At 37.1% G+C, this 18882-nt stretch overlaps 1 protein-coding gene across 6 annotated transcripts in view; it reads right to left on the bottom strand.

The window, feature by feature from the left end:
* LOC119772583 (protein diaphanous homolog 3-like) overlaps positions 1–18882 on the bottom strand; it is a 223497-nt gene that overhangs the window by 169485 nt on the left and 35130 nt on the right. For all 6 annotated transcript variants that reach the window (XM_038269031.1, XM_038269030.1, XM_038269035.1 and 3 more), the window contains 8 exons: positions 15582–15692; positions 15074–15192; positions 14718–14834; positions 10089–10207; positions 9940–10004; positions 9450–9554; positions 7700–8008; positions 4160–4274 (listed from right to left, as the gene is read on the bottom strand). In XM_038269031.1, the coding sequence (XP_038124959.1) occupies positions 4160–4274; positions 7700–8008; positions 9450–9554; positions 9940–10004; positions 10089–10207; positions 14718–14834; positions 15074–15192; positions 15582–15692 (1060 nt within the window). The remainder of the gene's footprint in view (positions 1–4159; positions 4275–7699; positions 8009–9449; positions 9555–9939; positions 10005–10088; positions 10208–14717; positions 14835–15073; positions 15193–15581; positions 15693–18882) is intronic.

The following is an 18882-nucleotide window of genomic DNA, read 5'->3' as shown; positions in this document are numbered from 1 at the left end:
GAAATTCACTTCGGAAAATGGAAGCGAGGAAACAAGCAGCACAAAAGAAAAAAAGAAGTTTCCGAAGATGCAAATGAATTGTTAATGACAAAAACTGCATGACTACTGTGTCCTTTTTAATGTTTAATATTCATGCAGATGCTACTGCTCTTATGCGCGATGAAACACAATGCTACAAGGCTATTTTTAATAAGTCTACAAGCCCGCAAGTACATAATGCATTCGAGTTCAATAAATGACTCAGAGCAGATGAAGCCACTGGATTTGATAACACGAAACTGGTTATATTCCTCCTTAGAGCTGAAGTGGGACAGGGAAAAAAAATAAAAAAGGGCAATGCAGAAAGTTTTCTTTGGAGGGTTTTTGTACTTTTTATTTGATTGCTTAAAAAAAAAAATAGCTTTGCTGCCAATTAGTTGTTAGGTTTAAATTATTGTTAAAGATACTGTAAAAATCAGGATGGGGAGCATAATTAAAATGCATATCTATCTAAGCCTTTAACTCTTCCTCTTGGCTTTACCAACACGTGCATTATGAATAAGAAAAATAGCAAAGTGTATAATATAAACCTTATAAAGTGTATAATATAACCTTCAGAGCTCAAAATAACATTTAACTAGATCCTAATAAAAAGCCCAATGGTCTCTAGATGATTTAAACTGATAGTGGAAAATATGCCACTGGACTTTAACACCTTCAGTAAACTGTAAGATTGATGCTTTTAATTAAGGCAAACATGCCTCTAGCTGAAAGAGCAACCCACTCAAAGCAGTTCTTATACCAAAATTATAAACACAAACATTTTGCATTCAATGTGGAAACGTTTTTTCACCATTAAAATGCTCTATCCAGAGTTTTAACTTCACTTGATTTAAATTCTGTGTAAAATTGTGTTAAAGAAACCTTTTTCTATCAGATTATCAATGGATTCATAAAAATAAATAGTAAATAAAAGTCGTTAGTAGCAACCCGGCTTCTAGTAATGGATTGGAAATCCTTTCTTAATTACGTTGATGGTCATGTTTCTGCTATAAAGAAATCACACTGGGGGAGATCTCTTAATGGGACCAAAGCTGAACTGATTTTCTTTTTTGCGCTTCTTTTTGTGGAAAAAAGTGTAGCTAAGCAACATTTGCTTTTTGTTCTATTGTGAAGCTAAAAAAGGTTAACAAATACATTTGGAAAAAACAGAGACACATACAAGTCTTCGTGAGTCTCTGTGTGCTATATACAGGTTCGGACTGGTAATTTGTGATACCGGCTGGTCTTAATTTCATTGGCGAGGGCCGGCCCTATCACTAACTCTCAGACCAAAGCACCTACCTGTGACAGTAAATAACTCAAGAAGTAATACAATGCTAACTACCTAAGTGATGCATGAAGTATATATAGCTCTTCCTTGTCATGCACATCTTTGAGACAGTTGGCATATGGTGTAATTTTCTATTTCTTCAAACTGTAAAATCCTTGCAACAAACAAAATTATAATAAAACTAAAATGCTTTCTTTAAACCAAACTACGATGATCCTCTTATATGTGGCGAATTTATGTTCGAATATTTTGCAAAAATATGTTGCGGTGCATGATGTAGTTTTGCATCTAAAGGCTAATGTGAATGAGCAACGCAAACATAATCCATTGCTTGCTAGCAGTGCTGTCCTGGTGTGTTAAACCATGTGGATTAAAGTGGAATCTGGAATAAATTACAACTTGCAAAAAATTCCCGCGAACAAGACAGCGTCAAGGTAAGCTCCTTGGTTTTAATTTTGCCAACCACGACATGTTGACTTGGGCTCACAGATTTTGCTTAAGTAGGTTCGCTGAGGTAGGTTCGGTTCATTTGGGCCAGAAGCTGGGGTTCATTTTGCTATGTTGAGACTTTTTATAGTTTCATCCCTCTAAAATAATGGTATACTCAAAACTGCTTCATGCTCATCATGTCATGCTTACACACCGCTGAGCTTTCATGTATTTAATCCTGAAGAACTGCCTGTCTGCCTCTATATTCTTTTGTTTTATGTTGGTGTTTTTACAACACTTGGGCTTACATTCTAGATCAGCTAATCCAAAATGTGTATTGACGTGACACATGCCAAATAAATTTATTTGGCATGTGTTTGCTAAAACTAAGACTGATACAAATAACTGGGTTAACACAGAGATGGGAAATGTGGAGTCAACAAGTCATCTCCATGTCATGTATTTAATCTAACCAGCCAATTAACCAGGTGAGCCAATTAACCAGGTTGATTCACTGGGAATATTGGACTCACCTGCTTAAGTGGGTCGGTAGATCAAATACATGACATGGAGATGACTTGTTGACTCCACATTTCCCATCTCTGGGTTAACATATTATTAACTAATCTGCAACTATTTTAGTTGCTGAGTAATCCTTAACTAGAGCAAATAGATTCTAAAACATTATGCATTTGAGATTAAAACATGAAAATAAACAACCTCATCTGTAAATATGCTCTATCTGCTAGAACTCCTCAAGAGTCTGAGTTTTGGCATCCTTTTATCAATTGGTTATTCAAAAACCAAACAATTATTCAGCCCTAGCTGAAACAGATGGATAAAGCTGCTGACGAAGTTATTCAGAGCTTATTACTAAGTTTATCTTTAATTCTAGATTAAAACTGGGTACAAACGTTTAAAAATCCAATCCTTTAAAACTACTACCATGTTCTAAATTGTTTTTACTAAATAAAGATAAATATAAACCAAAATATGTAGTCACAAAATGTATTACAGTTCCTTAAAACAAAAATATAACTCTTAAATATGAAATAAGGTATATGTTTAATGGAATGGATTCTGACAGAACATAATGTACAGTATGAAGAGCAAATGTACGGTACTGTTGGACTGCAGTACAAACAATTTATATTTTCAAATATGCTTACATTAACTGATGCTCTAATGGTCCAAACAAAAAATTTAGATAAATAATCTGTATCTTTTGGTTTGCTAATGTCTTTCAAGGTAATCCATTATTGCATGCCTTGACAATTACCTCACAGATTGCCTGAGACTATTAATAGATATATTATGAAGATGTGTCCTCACTTTATTGTGAAAAGAAGAATGCCTTTTGAAAATCGGGCTTTATAATAGGTTGATTCCGCCTTTCAAATATCAGCCCCTGCAGCCGCCCACAGCCTGCGCCGATGGCCGCTTAAGTAGGTGAAACTAGTGCAGTAGAAACAGTGGGCGCCAGCAAAGTTCTTCACACCTACTTTTGAACTTGGCAACATGTCCAGCACTCACAGTGGCTCAGAGGGGTAAAATCGCTGCTTCAATTTTAAGCCCTCGCTCCATTATCACCACTTAAGCTTTAAGCACTGGGCATGTCAAACACACGTGGAAACAGGCTTTAAAGTGTGTCTCACAAAGGGCAGCTTCTCCCACTGGACGCCTCTCTTTTTGGCCTCCCAAGAAGATACCTGTATGCCTGTTTACCATTTTGTTCAAGCTGTATTATTTAACACCTTGACGGTCAGAAACTAAGCTGCAGCTGTGTGTTGCTCGGTTTCGGCACCTTGAGAGAAGCGGCATAGAGTTGTGACAGGTAGATAACACCTGGATGAATAATTCAACTTGACATAAGCAAGCCAAGGCACTGACAATAAAGAAAACACAGGGCGTGAATAAATCATCAGTGACGGGACTAATAGACCAAACACAAGGGAGGACAAAAGTGATAAAATCTCTAGCTACCTCCCGCTCCAGCTTTAATCACTACAACAATCTCATACATGAATATTGCAGGTCTTACTAGACATACTAATGTACAAGGATGTAACTGCGCTGTGTTTCATCAGGAAGGAAAATCTGTGCTCCAGCTCATTTAGTATGCTCAACAGCTCCACTTTGACATGAAGCAGCTGAGAATTTTAGAGAAAAGTTTCACTGATCCTCTTTAAATGGGCAGACTTTCCGTTAGCAGCCCCCCCCAAAAAAAAAAACATCCAAGCTGGAGAAAAACAGCAGCTGGGGAAATGTTTTCTTCAAATAAATAATTAAGTTGCAAAAAAAAAAAAAAAAAACTTGGATAACTCTCAAAAAATGAGCCTTTAAAGAAGCAATGCAGACGGAAATAACCACAGTAACTTTTTTTTTTCCATCTGCATTGCTTAAATAAATTGATCTTACCTGTTCTCTGTGAACCAAAAGTAAGAGCGACTCTACTGAGCAGTTCTGGTTTGGCGTACTGGTCCTCTTCAGCCAACACCCAGAAACAATCCTCTGACATTTCCTGGGGACGAATCTGGGGGGAAAAAAACAAAACTATATTCATATCTTTATTAGGGTTGAAACATTTAATCAGATTAATCCTGATTAATTGAAATAATCATCAGCTAATTAAGTAATCAATTAATCCTTAACAGGAGTATAGAGCCTATAAAATATGCCTTTAGCTGAAAGAGCGACCCACCAGCAGTAATTATATCAGAGTTGTAAAAAATACAGGAAATATTTTGCATTTAAGATTTAAAAAAATGTTTTCATCTGTCAATATGGTCTATCCAAAACTCCTCAAGTGGAAAAGATTCAGTTTCACCTGGTTTAAATTCGTAAAAAGTACTCTTTAAGGAACCTTAGGCTATCCGATTATTAATCGATTAACCCAAAAAAATTATGCGACAGATTGAGGCAGGATAATCATTAGTAATCATTAGGTGCAGCCCTAATCTTGTATCTTATACATAATTGTCATCAGAAGTCAAAGCTTACACACAGTTCAAACCTTCACTGCACTAAAAAAAATAAGCAATAATTCCTACTCCTCTGGCTCTTTTAGGTCAATCCAACTATTTAGTGTAAAACCACTTAGAGAATGAAAAAATAAAGCATATGAATTCTGTCATTGATATTTAAGTTTAAGGTTGAATATCTCACTTTGTTCCTGCATGACTTAAGAAAACCTCAATGGTGCATCAGGACTGAATCTACTGGAATCCCTCACATATAAGCCTTTGAAAGCTTGTTTATTAAAGCAATAGTAAGAACTGTAATTTCAGATTGAAATAAGTGTATAAACATTGGTGCAGAACGACCTTTGATAACCGGAACATTCTCAGTCTTAATCCTTCGACTGTGTAAATTTGCAAGATTATTGAGGTCCACAGGATGATAAAGAAACAACAGCAGAGGAACTGCAAAAAAGAATCTCAGCAAAGGAAGAAATATTCTGGATAAAAAGTAAAAATGCTGGAGCTGCAGCAGGAAGACACCGAATCAATGATAGTGCCACTTCAGAGCGATCTGAAGAAACACTAATTAGCCTTCTAATTAGCGCTTTGCTACTTGTGTAAATAAGGCTGAAACACAAGCAAGACTTTGCAATGGGGTTCATGAAAATATTTCTTTCTGAAACAACTTTCAAAATCAATGTCTGGATGACATCAAGACTTGTTAGTATCCAAGACAACATCCACTTTGCTATGCCGGCAAGATTGTTTAATTGTTAGGTGATGTTCAACACCTCTATGGACCTAAAGGTAACGATAAAAAAACACAGAAAACATGAAAACAGGATTATTTCTGACAGCAGTTTTATGTACAGATTCAGGGGAAGCAAAGCAAACCGCATGTGAACAGATTCCATTTAAGGAAATTTAGATCTCAGATGGTAATCTCACAAAATTTCTCCAGATCTAGCATGAGTTTAGAGTCAAAAACCAGAGCTAATGAGAAAGAAGCAAAGGGAAACTTGGTAGCGCAATTACATAATAAGAAATATGTTTATTAAAGAAGTGGTGAGCAGTGTTTTTCTCTTCAAGAGATGCTTTCTGATTGGCTGCATGTCATATACAACAGGCCACAAGCCCATCAGCGCTCAAGGAATACCAAACATGATCCAAGACAATACCACGTGATCGATTTTCACAGTTTGGGATCGAAGTGTTCCGGACATCCTTCAGAGCAGAAGGATGCTCTGAAGGATGCACTCCTAACAATCTCATTTATTGAGATAATCCTAAGATTATCTGGTAAAAATTATTTTAAGAGCTGGATCCCGATCATCAATGTCTCTCAGGAGTGGAAGATTGAGAAAGAAGATTGAAAGTCGGCACAATTATCTATGTGAACAGGGGTCTTATTTCGATAAACAAAAGATTGCATAGGGTCCATACAAAAAGTGTTGAAAAGCCAAAACATTCCAGATTTATAAAACCCTACTTAAGCACAAAAAAATGGAATTTTCCTTTTAAAGATCACAGCTGTACCTCAAAGTTGAGTGTAATCTGCTCATAAGCCAGTGATCATAATAAACAAGGTAATCTTGGCGATCCACCTTCCCTTGTAATTCTCACATTTAAAGTATCCAGCTTAGTAAAAGCATCCATTGTGCACCATTAAGTGTGCAATTTCAACAGTATTTAAATGTTCTCAGTAATCTGTGTGAACTCCTCACACCTTGTTAAGTTAATACATTGATTTGTGATATGATCCACCCAGTTGGTTATCGAGGAGATAACCAACTATTTGTGTTTATGACAGGGCAGCTTAGCAGCATTCGCATATATCACACTTCGGTTGCAAATCCGATAAAGAGGATCTACGATTTAGGTTTTGTATGAGTTTTACAAATCACTAAATTTGGCATAGTCAAGTTTCAGGTTGGATGTACTTTAGATTTATAAAATAAATCCCAGCTCATTACATCAAAGTGTTTTTTATTCTAAAGCAGTTCTAAAGAACTTTCAGTTTTGGTCGATTTTGGCTCCCCCAGTGGAAAAAATCTGTGTTGTTTTCCCTGAAGGAAGACAGCATTTCCCATGAGGACCAGGGCATAAATTGGTAAAATCCTGACCTGCTGGTCCCTGAAGCTGGATTGAACTAAACTGGTAATAATGTCACCCTTGTCAAAATTGCTTAGTGCTGGTGGAAATGATACAGACCCCCTACGGACATGACAAAATTGTCCTTCAGTTGTCCTTGAGTTGACATATAAGGTTGAAAAGTTACTTAATGTTTTATTTAACATGGCATAAATATATACAGTATTGACTAGTATAGTTAATATAGGTGTAAAACTAAAGTTTATAATATATCCTAGTTAAAAAAAAGCTTTAACAAAGTTATCAAAGCACATTACTGCTATCATGAGGGAGTTTCTAACCTGTAGCTCTTTGCTATGGTTTTTGCAGGTAAAAGAAAAAGTCTGAAAACTTGAGGAGCTTTCACATCTTTGTACCCAACTTCTCCACATGTTGAGGTCTCCAATACTTAGACCACATTCATTCATTCGCCCATCAAGTTTGCCTTGAAATTTCAAGCAGATGTGTAAGTTTGCTGAACACCTGTACTGATGCAAATCAGAGTAAATTATTTATCAAATTACAAACAAACACCATTTGTGGCATCAGCTAATATTGCTCAAAAGAGGAACAACATCTGTGGGGGTACCAGGAAGTCTGCTCTGACAAAAGCATCTGATCATCTGTTATTTCCAATTATTTTCTTGGCACTGAGGAAAAAAAGAAGTTTCTTTTCTGCAGAACATCTGTACAGTTTGGACGTTGCCAAAAACAGTATGAACTAGGTAAAAGAGAGAAGAAAGTTGCTTTTTAATCATGTGTGGCCTGGATTTTGGTTTCTTCTTTAAGGTTTTTGTATATTAAAGTGCAGCGGGTTTTGTGAAAATATTGTTCAGAGAATATTTTCCAACGCTACATAAGGTCTAACCTTTGACCAGTTGAAGCGCTTCATTGACGTCTCAGGCTTGAACTCTTTCTTCGGCTTGAGGCCAAAAGGCAGCGTGAGGTGGGTGGGGGAACCAAAGCCACCTCCAAAGAACGGAGGAGGTGGAGGTGGGACTCCAAATAGAGGAGGGGCAGGAGGACATCCATGTGGAGGAGGCGGGGGAGGAGGAGGAGGAGGAGGTGGGGGAGCCGTCACCCCTGATTCAGAACCAGAGCTTGGAGGTACAGATGCATGATATGGTGAAGCTGTTCCAGCTTTGGCTGAGGCCAGACTAACAGGCACTGATCCAAACTGAGGAGGAACACAAAGAAGAAAGATTAAAAAACGAACACCTTTTAAAACATGCAACATTTCAGATTCCTATTAAATTGTTTCATGTTTTCCAAAAGCATGAAAGGGAGTCGTCATATACAGTATTTACTTAATAAAAGATGAGAGTCAAAATGTTTTTAAATAATATCCAAAGTCTGTAGGTTCTTATGAAATTCCAAAACAAAACAAAAACTAAAAAACACTGGATGCATCATGCCTTAGTAACTAATCATAAGTGGAGCGCGTTTTGCATGTCACATCAGCAACCACTCTAATCCTAAATGTATTAAAGATGATTTTCTTTAAATCCATGTAGTCCAAAAAAAAATTCAAAACAACAAATATGGTGTTTAGGAAAGGGTTTACGTTTAGTTGATTTTCACTTTTTATTTTACACCATGTTATACCTGCAATCAGCAAAAAATTCACATCATTCAAAACAAAAGTGTGAAAACAAAAGTGCAACAACAAGATAAATAAATAAAAGCAAAAAAAAAAGCCAGATATTTCTGTTTCCTTTCTAAAATCCACTGTGTATGAATGACAGATATGGCTTATGTTATGCAAAACACCATGAAACACTCCCGATTATTTCTGGAATGTACCTACAATGATTCTTATTTCACAAAAGTTAAAAAGCTAATGTTATTACAGCACCTGCAAGCTTTGTAAACTGCATCACAGAGAGTGAATGGCTTATTGATCAGTTTGCTGTGCAATTTTTACATTAAAGATGTGCTCTAAAAGTAAACCGAGGGCCCTTACCGTACCTGCAAAAGAAAAGCCTATAACTGAATTGAGGAGCATGCAGTGCGAATGTAAAGAACAGACGCAGACATAGGGACAATGCATGTGCATGTGTGCCACCACTGACTAAACATACCAGCACCGTCCAAACCAAGGTACTAGTTGAGTATTCACTCAGTGTTTGCGCTCTCAAATTGAAAAATTATCAAGAAAAAAAGGAAAGTTTTCCTCCTCTCTCTGAGTGTGTAGTTATCTTGCAGTGCCAGGGTGTGGGAGTAACTCTCTGGAGTAATTGGAGGGGGGGGAGGGTAGCTGGTTGAGGCTGAAGGGGTTGTCAGAATAAATTGCTTTTAGAACAATTTCCTCTTATGGGATAGAGATCGGAGAATTAGAAATGGCCAACATGGAGGACCGGTCAGTGTTCTCATTAGACTTGGTGTCAGCTAGCCAGCAGAGCAGCCTCCATGTCAAACCAAACTGCAGGCTCCAATGGACAAGCCCCCACCATCATCCCCATAGCGCAGCCCAAAAATAACAAGGACGTTTCATAAAGAAAAGTTTAATTGTAACTCTTATCTAAAAATCACAAGGGTTGAACCAGAATTATGTCTAGTTTTCCCTCAAAGACTTTTCATCCTGCAGTGACAAAGACATTCATATCTGACGCTTGTACCTGAGACCTGAAGGCCTGTAGCTCTGCTTGGAGTCCAGGGATTTGCTCCTCACATTTAGCCAGCTGCGCTTGGGCCTCTTGTCTGCTGAGAAACTCTTCATCGAACTAGAAATAAGAACACAGATTTAACCACAAAACAAACTCTAAAACAGAATCTATTTAACAAATCAAAAAATAGTTTGCACAGTTCTTTAAAATTACACTGTTCGTTCAAGTATTTATCATTTTTAGCTAAAAATAATGACGTTAAACATTTAACCAAGTTTATTTAACACAGAAATGGGTAAAATTTCTACACTCAAATGCTCTAACAGCTGTCAAAAGATGCTATTAAATCTAATAAAATAAAATAAAAACAAGTGCCTTAAATGTCAGTCATATTTCCTCAATGGTGGACACAAAAATTCAAAATTTAAAGTAAATTTTAATTAAGAACGACCTAAAAGCAAGTGTATGTTACACAATATTTAATCTTTTTTGTGATACTTGCCTTCTGTGCCAGATCCAAAGCTCTTTGTTCGTACTCATCAACACGAGCTTTGTCCACACAAACCTCTGCAACACAATATAATATTAGAACCTTTCCACTTCTTTACTAACTTGTTCATGATTGTGATATGCTCAAAGTTTTAAACTTGCCTAAAAGGTGGCTGAAGTCCACGTCTAGACGCTTGCGGTAACTGAAGTCGGGATCTGTGCCGCTGCGGTGCAGGACAATTTGAGAAATGCACTCATCTATTATCTTAAAGTACTGGGGCCTGAAATTCATAATGAGAAAAAAAAACATCAAGAAGGGCAATAAAAAGGAAAATGTATATGAATAAAGGTAGATGGGGAAAAAAAAATTAAAAAAATAGATTGGCCACTGGCTCAGGTTTCAGAAATATTCAAAATTGTCATAAAAATGTAGATGGATTTTATATTTTGGTTGGCATGCTGTTGTCTTGATAAGATTTTCATGAATTAATATTCACGTATTCTTAAATATATAGATAAGTCACTATAATATTCACCCTCTTTTAAAACACTTGATAACCCAATAGCAATTATGGAGGACAAAAACGAGATCATATGACCTCACAAAGAACCAAGGGCGAACACTAATTTGCATTAGGAAACATTTTATTAAACCACAGCTGACATGCAGCCCTCGGGGAGACAGAGCAAATTCAAGTGGGTGAGAAACTGTTTGATCTGCTTATTATCTTACAACAATGCCACAGAGAGTCCTAATCTCCTTTACACCTAATCATTAATAAACATTGAGCTACTTAGAAACAGAGAGCAGCAAGAGATTTTGTGTTTTTATCCATTTTTAAAACAAAGCCCAGACTGGAGCCCACACTGAACATATTGGCTTAAAACATCCACAAAATCAAGGTATTGTTGCCTGAAAGGAAACAAAAGAAAAATAAACCAAATCCGACTTTTTTACTGAAAGAACTGGACCTGTGTGAAGAAATTATTTCTTTTTTGTTTTTTCATATGGGCTTTGTCTACACTCACCGGCCACTTTATTAGGTACCCCATGCTAGTAACGGGTTGGACCCCCTTTTGCCTTCAGAACTGCCTCAATTCTTCGTGGCATAGATTCAACAAGGTGCTGGAAGCATTCCTCAGGGAGTTTGGTCCATATTGACATGATGGCATCACACAGTTGCCGCAGATTTGTCGGCTGCACATCCATCATGCGAATCTCCCGTTCCACCACATCCCAAAGATGCTCTATTGGATTGAGATCTGGTGACTGTGGAGACCATTTGAGTACAGTGAACTCATTGTCATGTTCAAGAAACCAGTCTGAGATGATTCCAGCTTTATGACATGGCGCATCATCCTGCTGAAAGTAGCCATCAGAAGTTGGGTACATTGTGGTCATAAAGGGATGGACATGGTCAGCAACAATACTCAGGTAGGCTGTGGCGTTGCAATGATGCTCAATTGGTACCAAGGGGCCCAAAGAGTGCCAAGAAAATATTCCCCACACCATGACACCACCACCACCAGCCTGAACCGTTGATACAAGGCAGGATGGATCCATGCTTTCATGTTGTAGACGCCAAATTCTGACCCTACCATCCGAATGTCGCAGCAGAAATCGAGACTCATCAGACCAGGCAACGTTTTTCCAATCTTCTATTGTCCAATTTTGATGATCTTGTGCAAATTGTAGCCTCAGTTTCCTGTTCTTAGCTGAAAGGAGTGGCACCCGCTGTGGTCTTCTGCTGCTGTAGCCCATCTGCCTCAAAGTTCGACGTACTGTGCGTTCAGAGATGCTCTTCTGCCCACCTTGGTTATAACGGGTGGTTATTTGAGTCACTGTTGCCCTTCTATCAGCTCGAACCAGTCTGGCCATTCTCCTCTGACCTCTGGCATCAACAAGGCATTTCCGCCCACAGAACTGCCGCTCACTGGATGTTTTTTCTTTTTCGGACCATTCTCTGTAAACCCTAGAGATGGTTGTGCGTGAAAATCCCAGTAGATCAGCAGTTTCTGAAATACTCAGACCAGCCCTTCTGGCACCAACAATCATGCCACGTTCAAAGTCACTCAGATCACCTTTCTTCCCCATACTGATGCTCGCTTTGAACTGCAGGAGATTGTCTTATTGTCTTGACCATGTCTACATGCCTAAATGCACTGAGTTGCCGTTTTGTGATTGGCTGCTAAGAATTTAAGTGTTAACGAGCAGTTGGACAGGTGTACCTAATAAAGTGGCCGGTGAGTGTATATTGCCTGTCATGTTATGGATAGTAGGAGTCTAAGTCTTAAACTCCAGATAGGAACTTTGGGAGGTTCCTGTGCTCAACGAACAATAGCAATAAATAATCTTTTATTTCCTGCTTCCTTTCTAACTGCAAACACTATTCGGACAGCGTTGCATGGCGGCAGCTGATGCACTTTGGCTTAAGAGTGCTATAAAGTGACATTTAAAGGTGTGTGCAGACTAGAACGAGAGTAAAAAAATACTCTTAAAAGGAATTAAAGATATTTTTCTTAAATAATTTGATACTGGAAATTAAAACAAAAAATATTCTTCAACTCATCATAAAAACCTTGATAGATTAGACAACTATTACATAATATCTATCTGCAGCCATACTCAACATCTGCAGAAAGAAAAACAGACAGACAGACCTTGGTGGCTCTTTGTTTTATCTATTCTAAAAGCTTGGCTTAACAGGCATATTTTATCACCCAATCATCTGTTACTAGAATTGATTTGATCAACATTAAATGGGTAAATCAAATGAAAAGAATTCAACTTTAAGGTCTTTCAGCCTCTTTTCTTCAAAATTGCTATTTTACTTTTTTTTTCTAAATTTACTGAGTTTACCTAAATTTGCTCCAAATAATGAAACAACCTGAAATTGAAGTTGTTTTCTGATTCAGCAGTGACATGAGGGGCCATTTAAGAGCTTTACTACCACCTTTAATTCATGATTGATAAAACTTCTCATCTATCAATGAAAATGAACAAATGACAGATCAGGTAAAAAAGCATATTAATCCCCCCAAAAAATTATAAAACAGGAACAAATTCAGAGTAAGAAGCAACACATTTAAATAAAGGTTTACAATAGAATGTAATAAAATATCTACACCTAAAACTCTACACATATTTCAAGAGTTTTAGGACAAAGAGAATTGAGATGTTGAATCAAATCACTTTTATGACTTTTATGCACTGAAAGACTTTGTACTTTATCCAAAGCCTTTTAATGAATGTTTTATTTAAGCTTCACAGCTAAATAAAGCTCAGGGTGGTCCGTGTCACACAATGTGTTTATGCTACATTATGCAATTACATTATGCAAGTTAATGCAATCTCACAACAGAAAATGAAAGTGAGGATTAAAAAGGAGCTTAAAGGGGAAAAACTGCCAAAAGTTTAAGACCTTTCCAAATAAACGAAAAGACCCAATTGTTTTCCCACGACAGCATGTTGTCTATAGATCTTAGAGCAGGAACAATAAATGGTATTTAATTTAAATAACAGCTGCGCAACACATCAGATGGAGGAGACTGCTGGGATACTACGGTGGTAGAAGTTCAAAATTTCCCCACTTTCCTTGATGGGCCCTTGGCTGGTCCCCTAAGATTCCTTTTTAAACATAGATCTTTGTACTAAAATATTCTGTCATTATTTGTGGACATTCTAAAGAGAAGCGCCTTCTCCTGGTCAGACCCTGTAATTCAGTGAAAGGGTGGAGTCATAGTAAAGAAATATGTACGCCCAGGAGAAGGAGGCTGGAAGTTTGCTGCCATTCAGCTGCAGTTTGACTAGGAAGGGCAATTTTTAATGGATGCTATTGTATGTAAATATTTGGTTTTATGCATCAAGACACTGGAAGTAGGATTGGCTTAAACTCCAATGCCAAGTCCTGATGTAGATGCTAAAGCAAGAATGACAGGGACATGTTGTTCGTAGTGAGAAAAATGTAGATAATAAGGACCTTATGTCTTTTATTACCATTCAAAAATAATACTTAGAAAAAATATCTGATTCAGGAATTGTCTGAAACTATGACAAAAAAAATCTCATTTTTGAGCATGTGGGTTTGATAGCAACATAAATGTATAATTCTTGTATTTGTTTTACCTGCTGAAACAACTCAATTATTTGATTAAACCTTAGATTATTACTATGGCTCATTAGCTGCAAGTCTACTCAAAGTACAGTGAGAAGTTTCAGCTGAAGAAATTTCTTCCAACAGAGCAAAGGGCCAAAATCTGTAACCTCTATGTGGGGGGAAATGGCAGGTAACGTTTCATACCTCTGAGAACAATAGCTCCACCTTTTGATCAGCCTTAGGTTCGAGTCAAACCCAGCTGTGAGCGAACCAATATAAAATAAGCCTTTGAAAGTTCCCCCTAATAGGAGATGAGAAATGCTCCAGAGCTCTTGCTTGTGTAGATAGCTTGTAGATGAAAGAGAAAGCATTCTCTTTGTTAGCCAAAGTCATTGGGAGAGCTCAAGGCAGAGGGAGTTGGACCCCCACAAAACCAGACCTTTTAACCAGCGTGGATCATTACCGGCGCTCAAAGCTGCCCCCATCATTCTCTCATCTGCAGTTGGATAATATCTGACAAAAAAAATACTCCCAAACTATATGACTCTTAATAAAAATCTATTTGTCTAATATATCAACCTAAAACTGAACCTGAGTTTTAACAGACAAACTGGTATTTACTGTATATATAAAGTTAATTAATATAAAAATGAATGAAAATTGAATATTCTCTGTAGTGTCAGGGGATTTTTACCTGATCAAATGATCGTTGCGTATCAGCATGAGGTGCTGCAGGATGGAGAGGAAATAGGGCTCTGCACTGGTGTCCTTCACCATGCTCAGTACAATACTGAATACATCCCCCGCATCAGTACAGAGAGTCAAGGACTTGGAGATGGATGGAAACAGCATTTATACATGAAAAATCAGAGAAGCCCATGAAATAAATAGGAATGAAAGAATCACGGAGATGCCCTTTAGCTTAGCAAATATCGTCCTTATGTCAGGATAGGCTGAACATGAGTACCGGTATGTCTTCCATACATTTATGGTTCCAACACAAGCAGAAACTGAATTAAACATTTCTGTTCACATTTTTATTAAGGATATTCTATTTCACTCCTGATATCTTCCAGTCTATGAGCGAACTCCATCATGTCTTCCTCCTTATGCTCCTCAAAGACCTTCAGCTGAATGTCCAGTGCATCATTCCTGATGATCATCAGTTGCTAAAAAAAACAAATAAAATAGATCAATAGTAAAAGGGAGAATTTAAACCGAAAGCGAAAAAAAGCTGAAGAAACTTAAAAGCAATTGCAATAACAGAAAACTTGAAGCTATAATAAAGACAATGAACTTTCGGTTTATTATATTGTCAACAAGAGATAAACATGTTAAGTTGATTGCATAAAACCCCTCAGAAAGATTATGAGCCGAGACACTAGAAACTTTATTGGCTTCTGACGGCTGCACAGACAGAGGACGTGCAGAGTCTCCTTGATGTTTCATAAATTATTCGCTGAGCAAATCCGCAACATTTCACTGAACTGGACATTTAAATATTAATGCAAGGTGAAAGTTTATAGCGTCTGTACGTGTGTGTATGTGTTTAACTTACCGGCAATACCTCTTTGAGGCCACAACGCATAAATTCGTTTCTAATGTGCAGCCTGAAGTCCAGCTCATCCGGGGACGTCACAAGGGCATTGATGAGCTGCATGCATGCCACCTGCAACAAACAACGGCGGCACAAAGACAGCAAAACAACAAAAAAAGTGAGAGAGAGAACCAGAGAATAAGATGACGGATTTCTTCAACCAGAGGTTTGAGAAAAGCATGCTGGCATGCATTTGAAATGAGTTATGTCCCTTGGAAGCAGAAGACCATAACTAATGCATGTCTATTTTTTCCAGCTCCCCACTGGGGTGGTGATTTTAATATTAATGTAACAATTGTAGACCCATGGACACAAAATTAACTGACAGTCAATTTAAGGGCAAATTGGCTATTCAGGACAGCATTTCGGAATGCCCTCCGAGTTTAGTTTACTAATTAGAGACCGCAGCTTCAGTTGGCCGGCAAAACACAAATAGGAGAATAAATTATGGAGCACAAGAAGAAATTCACTCATGTGTAAAAAGAGGGGGTTGCATTGCTATGTATTGAGGGACCTTAAGGACCAGTAATGGATTGATAGTTACTTAGTGTTCAGGGCATTTATTCCGAGAGAGTAAGTCATGTTTAATATTGTACTAAAAGCAAGATTAGCAATTAATTGTCGTAGATAACATTACTTCTAAAGTATTGGTACCTCTGGGTGCGTAGTAATCCCCAGGCCCATTCAAAACCAACTAGAGTCTAAAAAGCCCACATAGTTCTTAATATGTAGAGGAAAAGCTCTACAAATATAGAGTTATAGATTAGTGTATTAAAAGTAAAATACAAAGAAATGGGTTTCAAAAGAGTGTAAGCTGCTTTCTAGAGTCTGATAAAAGGTTATAATGAATATCTGCAACACGCGTACAGAAATCCCTAAACAGATTCCACTTTTATAGTCATCATAGCTCACTGTAAACTAGGCTGCAACCAATGATTGTTTTGCAAAATTTATCAATCTGTCGAAATATTTTTTCAATTAATAATCGGCTAGCCAAAGATTCCTTAAAGAATATTTTTTTAAGAAAATAAACCAGTTGAAACTGAAGTTTTTTCATTTGAGGAGTTCTGGATAGAGCATATTGACAGATGAAAATGTTTTTTTAATCTTAAATGCAAAATGTTTATTTTTTTATTTTAAATCTTATGTGAATACTGTTCTAAGTGGGTCGCTCTGTAAACTAAAGTCACATGTTTACAGTCTCTATACTCCAGTTGACGTTTAATTGATTACTAAATTAGCTGCCGAATATTTCAATAATTGATTAATCCGATTAATTGTTTCAGCCCTACTGTAAACCACGGAAATCAGTTAGTTTTTGGGTCAACAAGTAACTATAAGAACTACACAAAAACATGCAATGACTGTTGTTTGGGGTGCAGTTTGGGGGTTTTTCACTCCAATTATACTATTTTTTCCGTATAATTTTCTGATTGCTGCATAAATAACTTTTTAATTAAAGGAAGAAGAAGTAGATAAAAAATAAACACCTAATCCTTAATGGTAAGCATTGGGGAGGATCTGTAATGCAGTAAAACTTTGTCTTTCAAAGATCTTTGGAGGTGCATGCTAAAGTGATTTATTGGCCATTTTTAATAAAATAATTGTGGACCTTGCAGATTGCAGGAAATGGTTTTTCACTGGGTTATCCAACCAAATAAATAAAAAAAAAGGCTAGATCAAAACAGAAAGGTTCTGACACAAACAAACTTGTTCAGGGCTCGTATGGCACAGCAGTGTGGAAGATGCTCTATATGCAGTGACAGTGGACCTAAGGCCATTCGCTGCATGTCTTCCCCCTCTATCTCTAGCCCTCTTTTAGGTAAACTACTAATGAAGAAAGGTCTTTACCACAGCAGTCTTTCAAAAACGCCCCTGAGCCATCCCAAGACCTTGAACCTAAATCCTTCAGCTAACCTGTGGAGTGAGTCAAAGAGGCCACTGAATTCAAGAGAACACAGCACTCTGGAGATCTAGGGAGTGTGCAAAGATCCCCTCCTGTAAGCTGTGACCTTGTGAAACGTTTCATAAGAACAACGGGTCCCGTCTCAGTGACAACGGGAAAATGTTCAGAGTATTAACAAGGCTGGCAGCAACGATTTCACATAAAAGTATCTTGATATGGTAGTTTTCCTTGAAAGAAACAAACATTACATTTTCTGCAGCATAAAAATGAGTTACTGGATCCTCTTTCACACAGGGGCACTATTATTAGTTATGAAGGGTGTCGTAAATACCTTTAACTGATTTAAGTAGTGGTTAATCTTAACATATTTGTTTTCACAACGGAGTAAATAATATCTAAAAACAAAATACAGATAGATCACCCTTTTTACCCCCAGAACAAAAGCAACAAGCCCAGAAATATAATCCGAGCAATACAATCTCTGTTTGGTTAAGATTAGGTCACCATCAAACTTTAATTCCTATTTTACAGTCATTTACTATACTAAGAATTTATTTAATAAGACGTTAAAAAACAAGGAAAAGAACTGGGAGAGAAGGATGTAAGAATCAGGCAGTTATTACATAGTTATACCACAACATTATAATTTCATTGTAGTTCATTGTTTTATTAAATGAGTTAGTTAGCTCACTGATTTGACAACTAAATACATTAAACAAAACCACGTCCATTATTGGTTGTAGATACATTTTATGCAGCAGCCGTTAATATAACAGAGAAAGTTGAACTATCAGTGTTTTATTTTCTGGTACATTTTCTGATGCTCCTTTTTTCTTTCATAGGGGATTTGTTGCTTCCTGTTTACTAATCATTTACTATCGATTTCTTACCCAAAGACTGTCTTTAAGAAGTCTCGAAGTTGCTGTTAAAGGATGAAAATATTTTTAACAGTGTACAAAACAAGATTTTATTGTTTTCTTTTTTTAGGCTGTGAAATCAGCTATATTTGTGCAATTTTTATCCTAGAGTGTTTTTATGTAGGTGTGTATGCATCAGTTCTCTAAAGTTGCATGCCTTGATTAAAAATGCAGACTTCATACCAAATGTTTATGAAGTCTTGTTCACAGCCAATGCTGTCCTATTTGGAACAACTTATAATCAATATTTAAACTGTGAGCGTCAGCAGGGAGATGGTGGATGTTCTTGTCGTGTGTACATAGATAAGAGAAATGAGCTCCTTTCAACCATTTTTAAGTTATTTTCTGGTACGCCTTTTAAAAAGTATTTGTGTAGAAATCAAATGTAGACCCACGGTATATCATCAGCTCCGTTCTAATCACCTAATGTTCTCCGTCT

Source organism: Cyprinodon tularosa, unplaced genomic scaffold (assembly GCF_016077235.1).
Source record: "Cyprinodon tularosa strain WSP-4 unplaced genomic scaffold, ASM1607723v1 ctg717, whole genome shotgun sequence".
NCBI lineage: Eukaryota > Metazoa > Chordata > Actinopteri > Cyprinodontiformes > Cyprinodontidae > Cyprinodon > Cyprinodon tularosa.
This window is presented reverse-complemented; position numbering and strand designations above follow the sequence as displayed.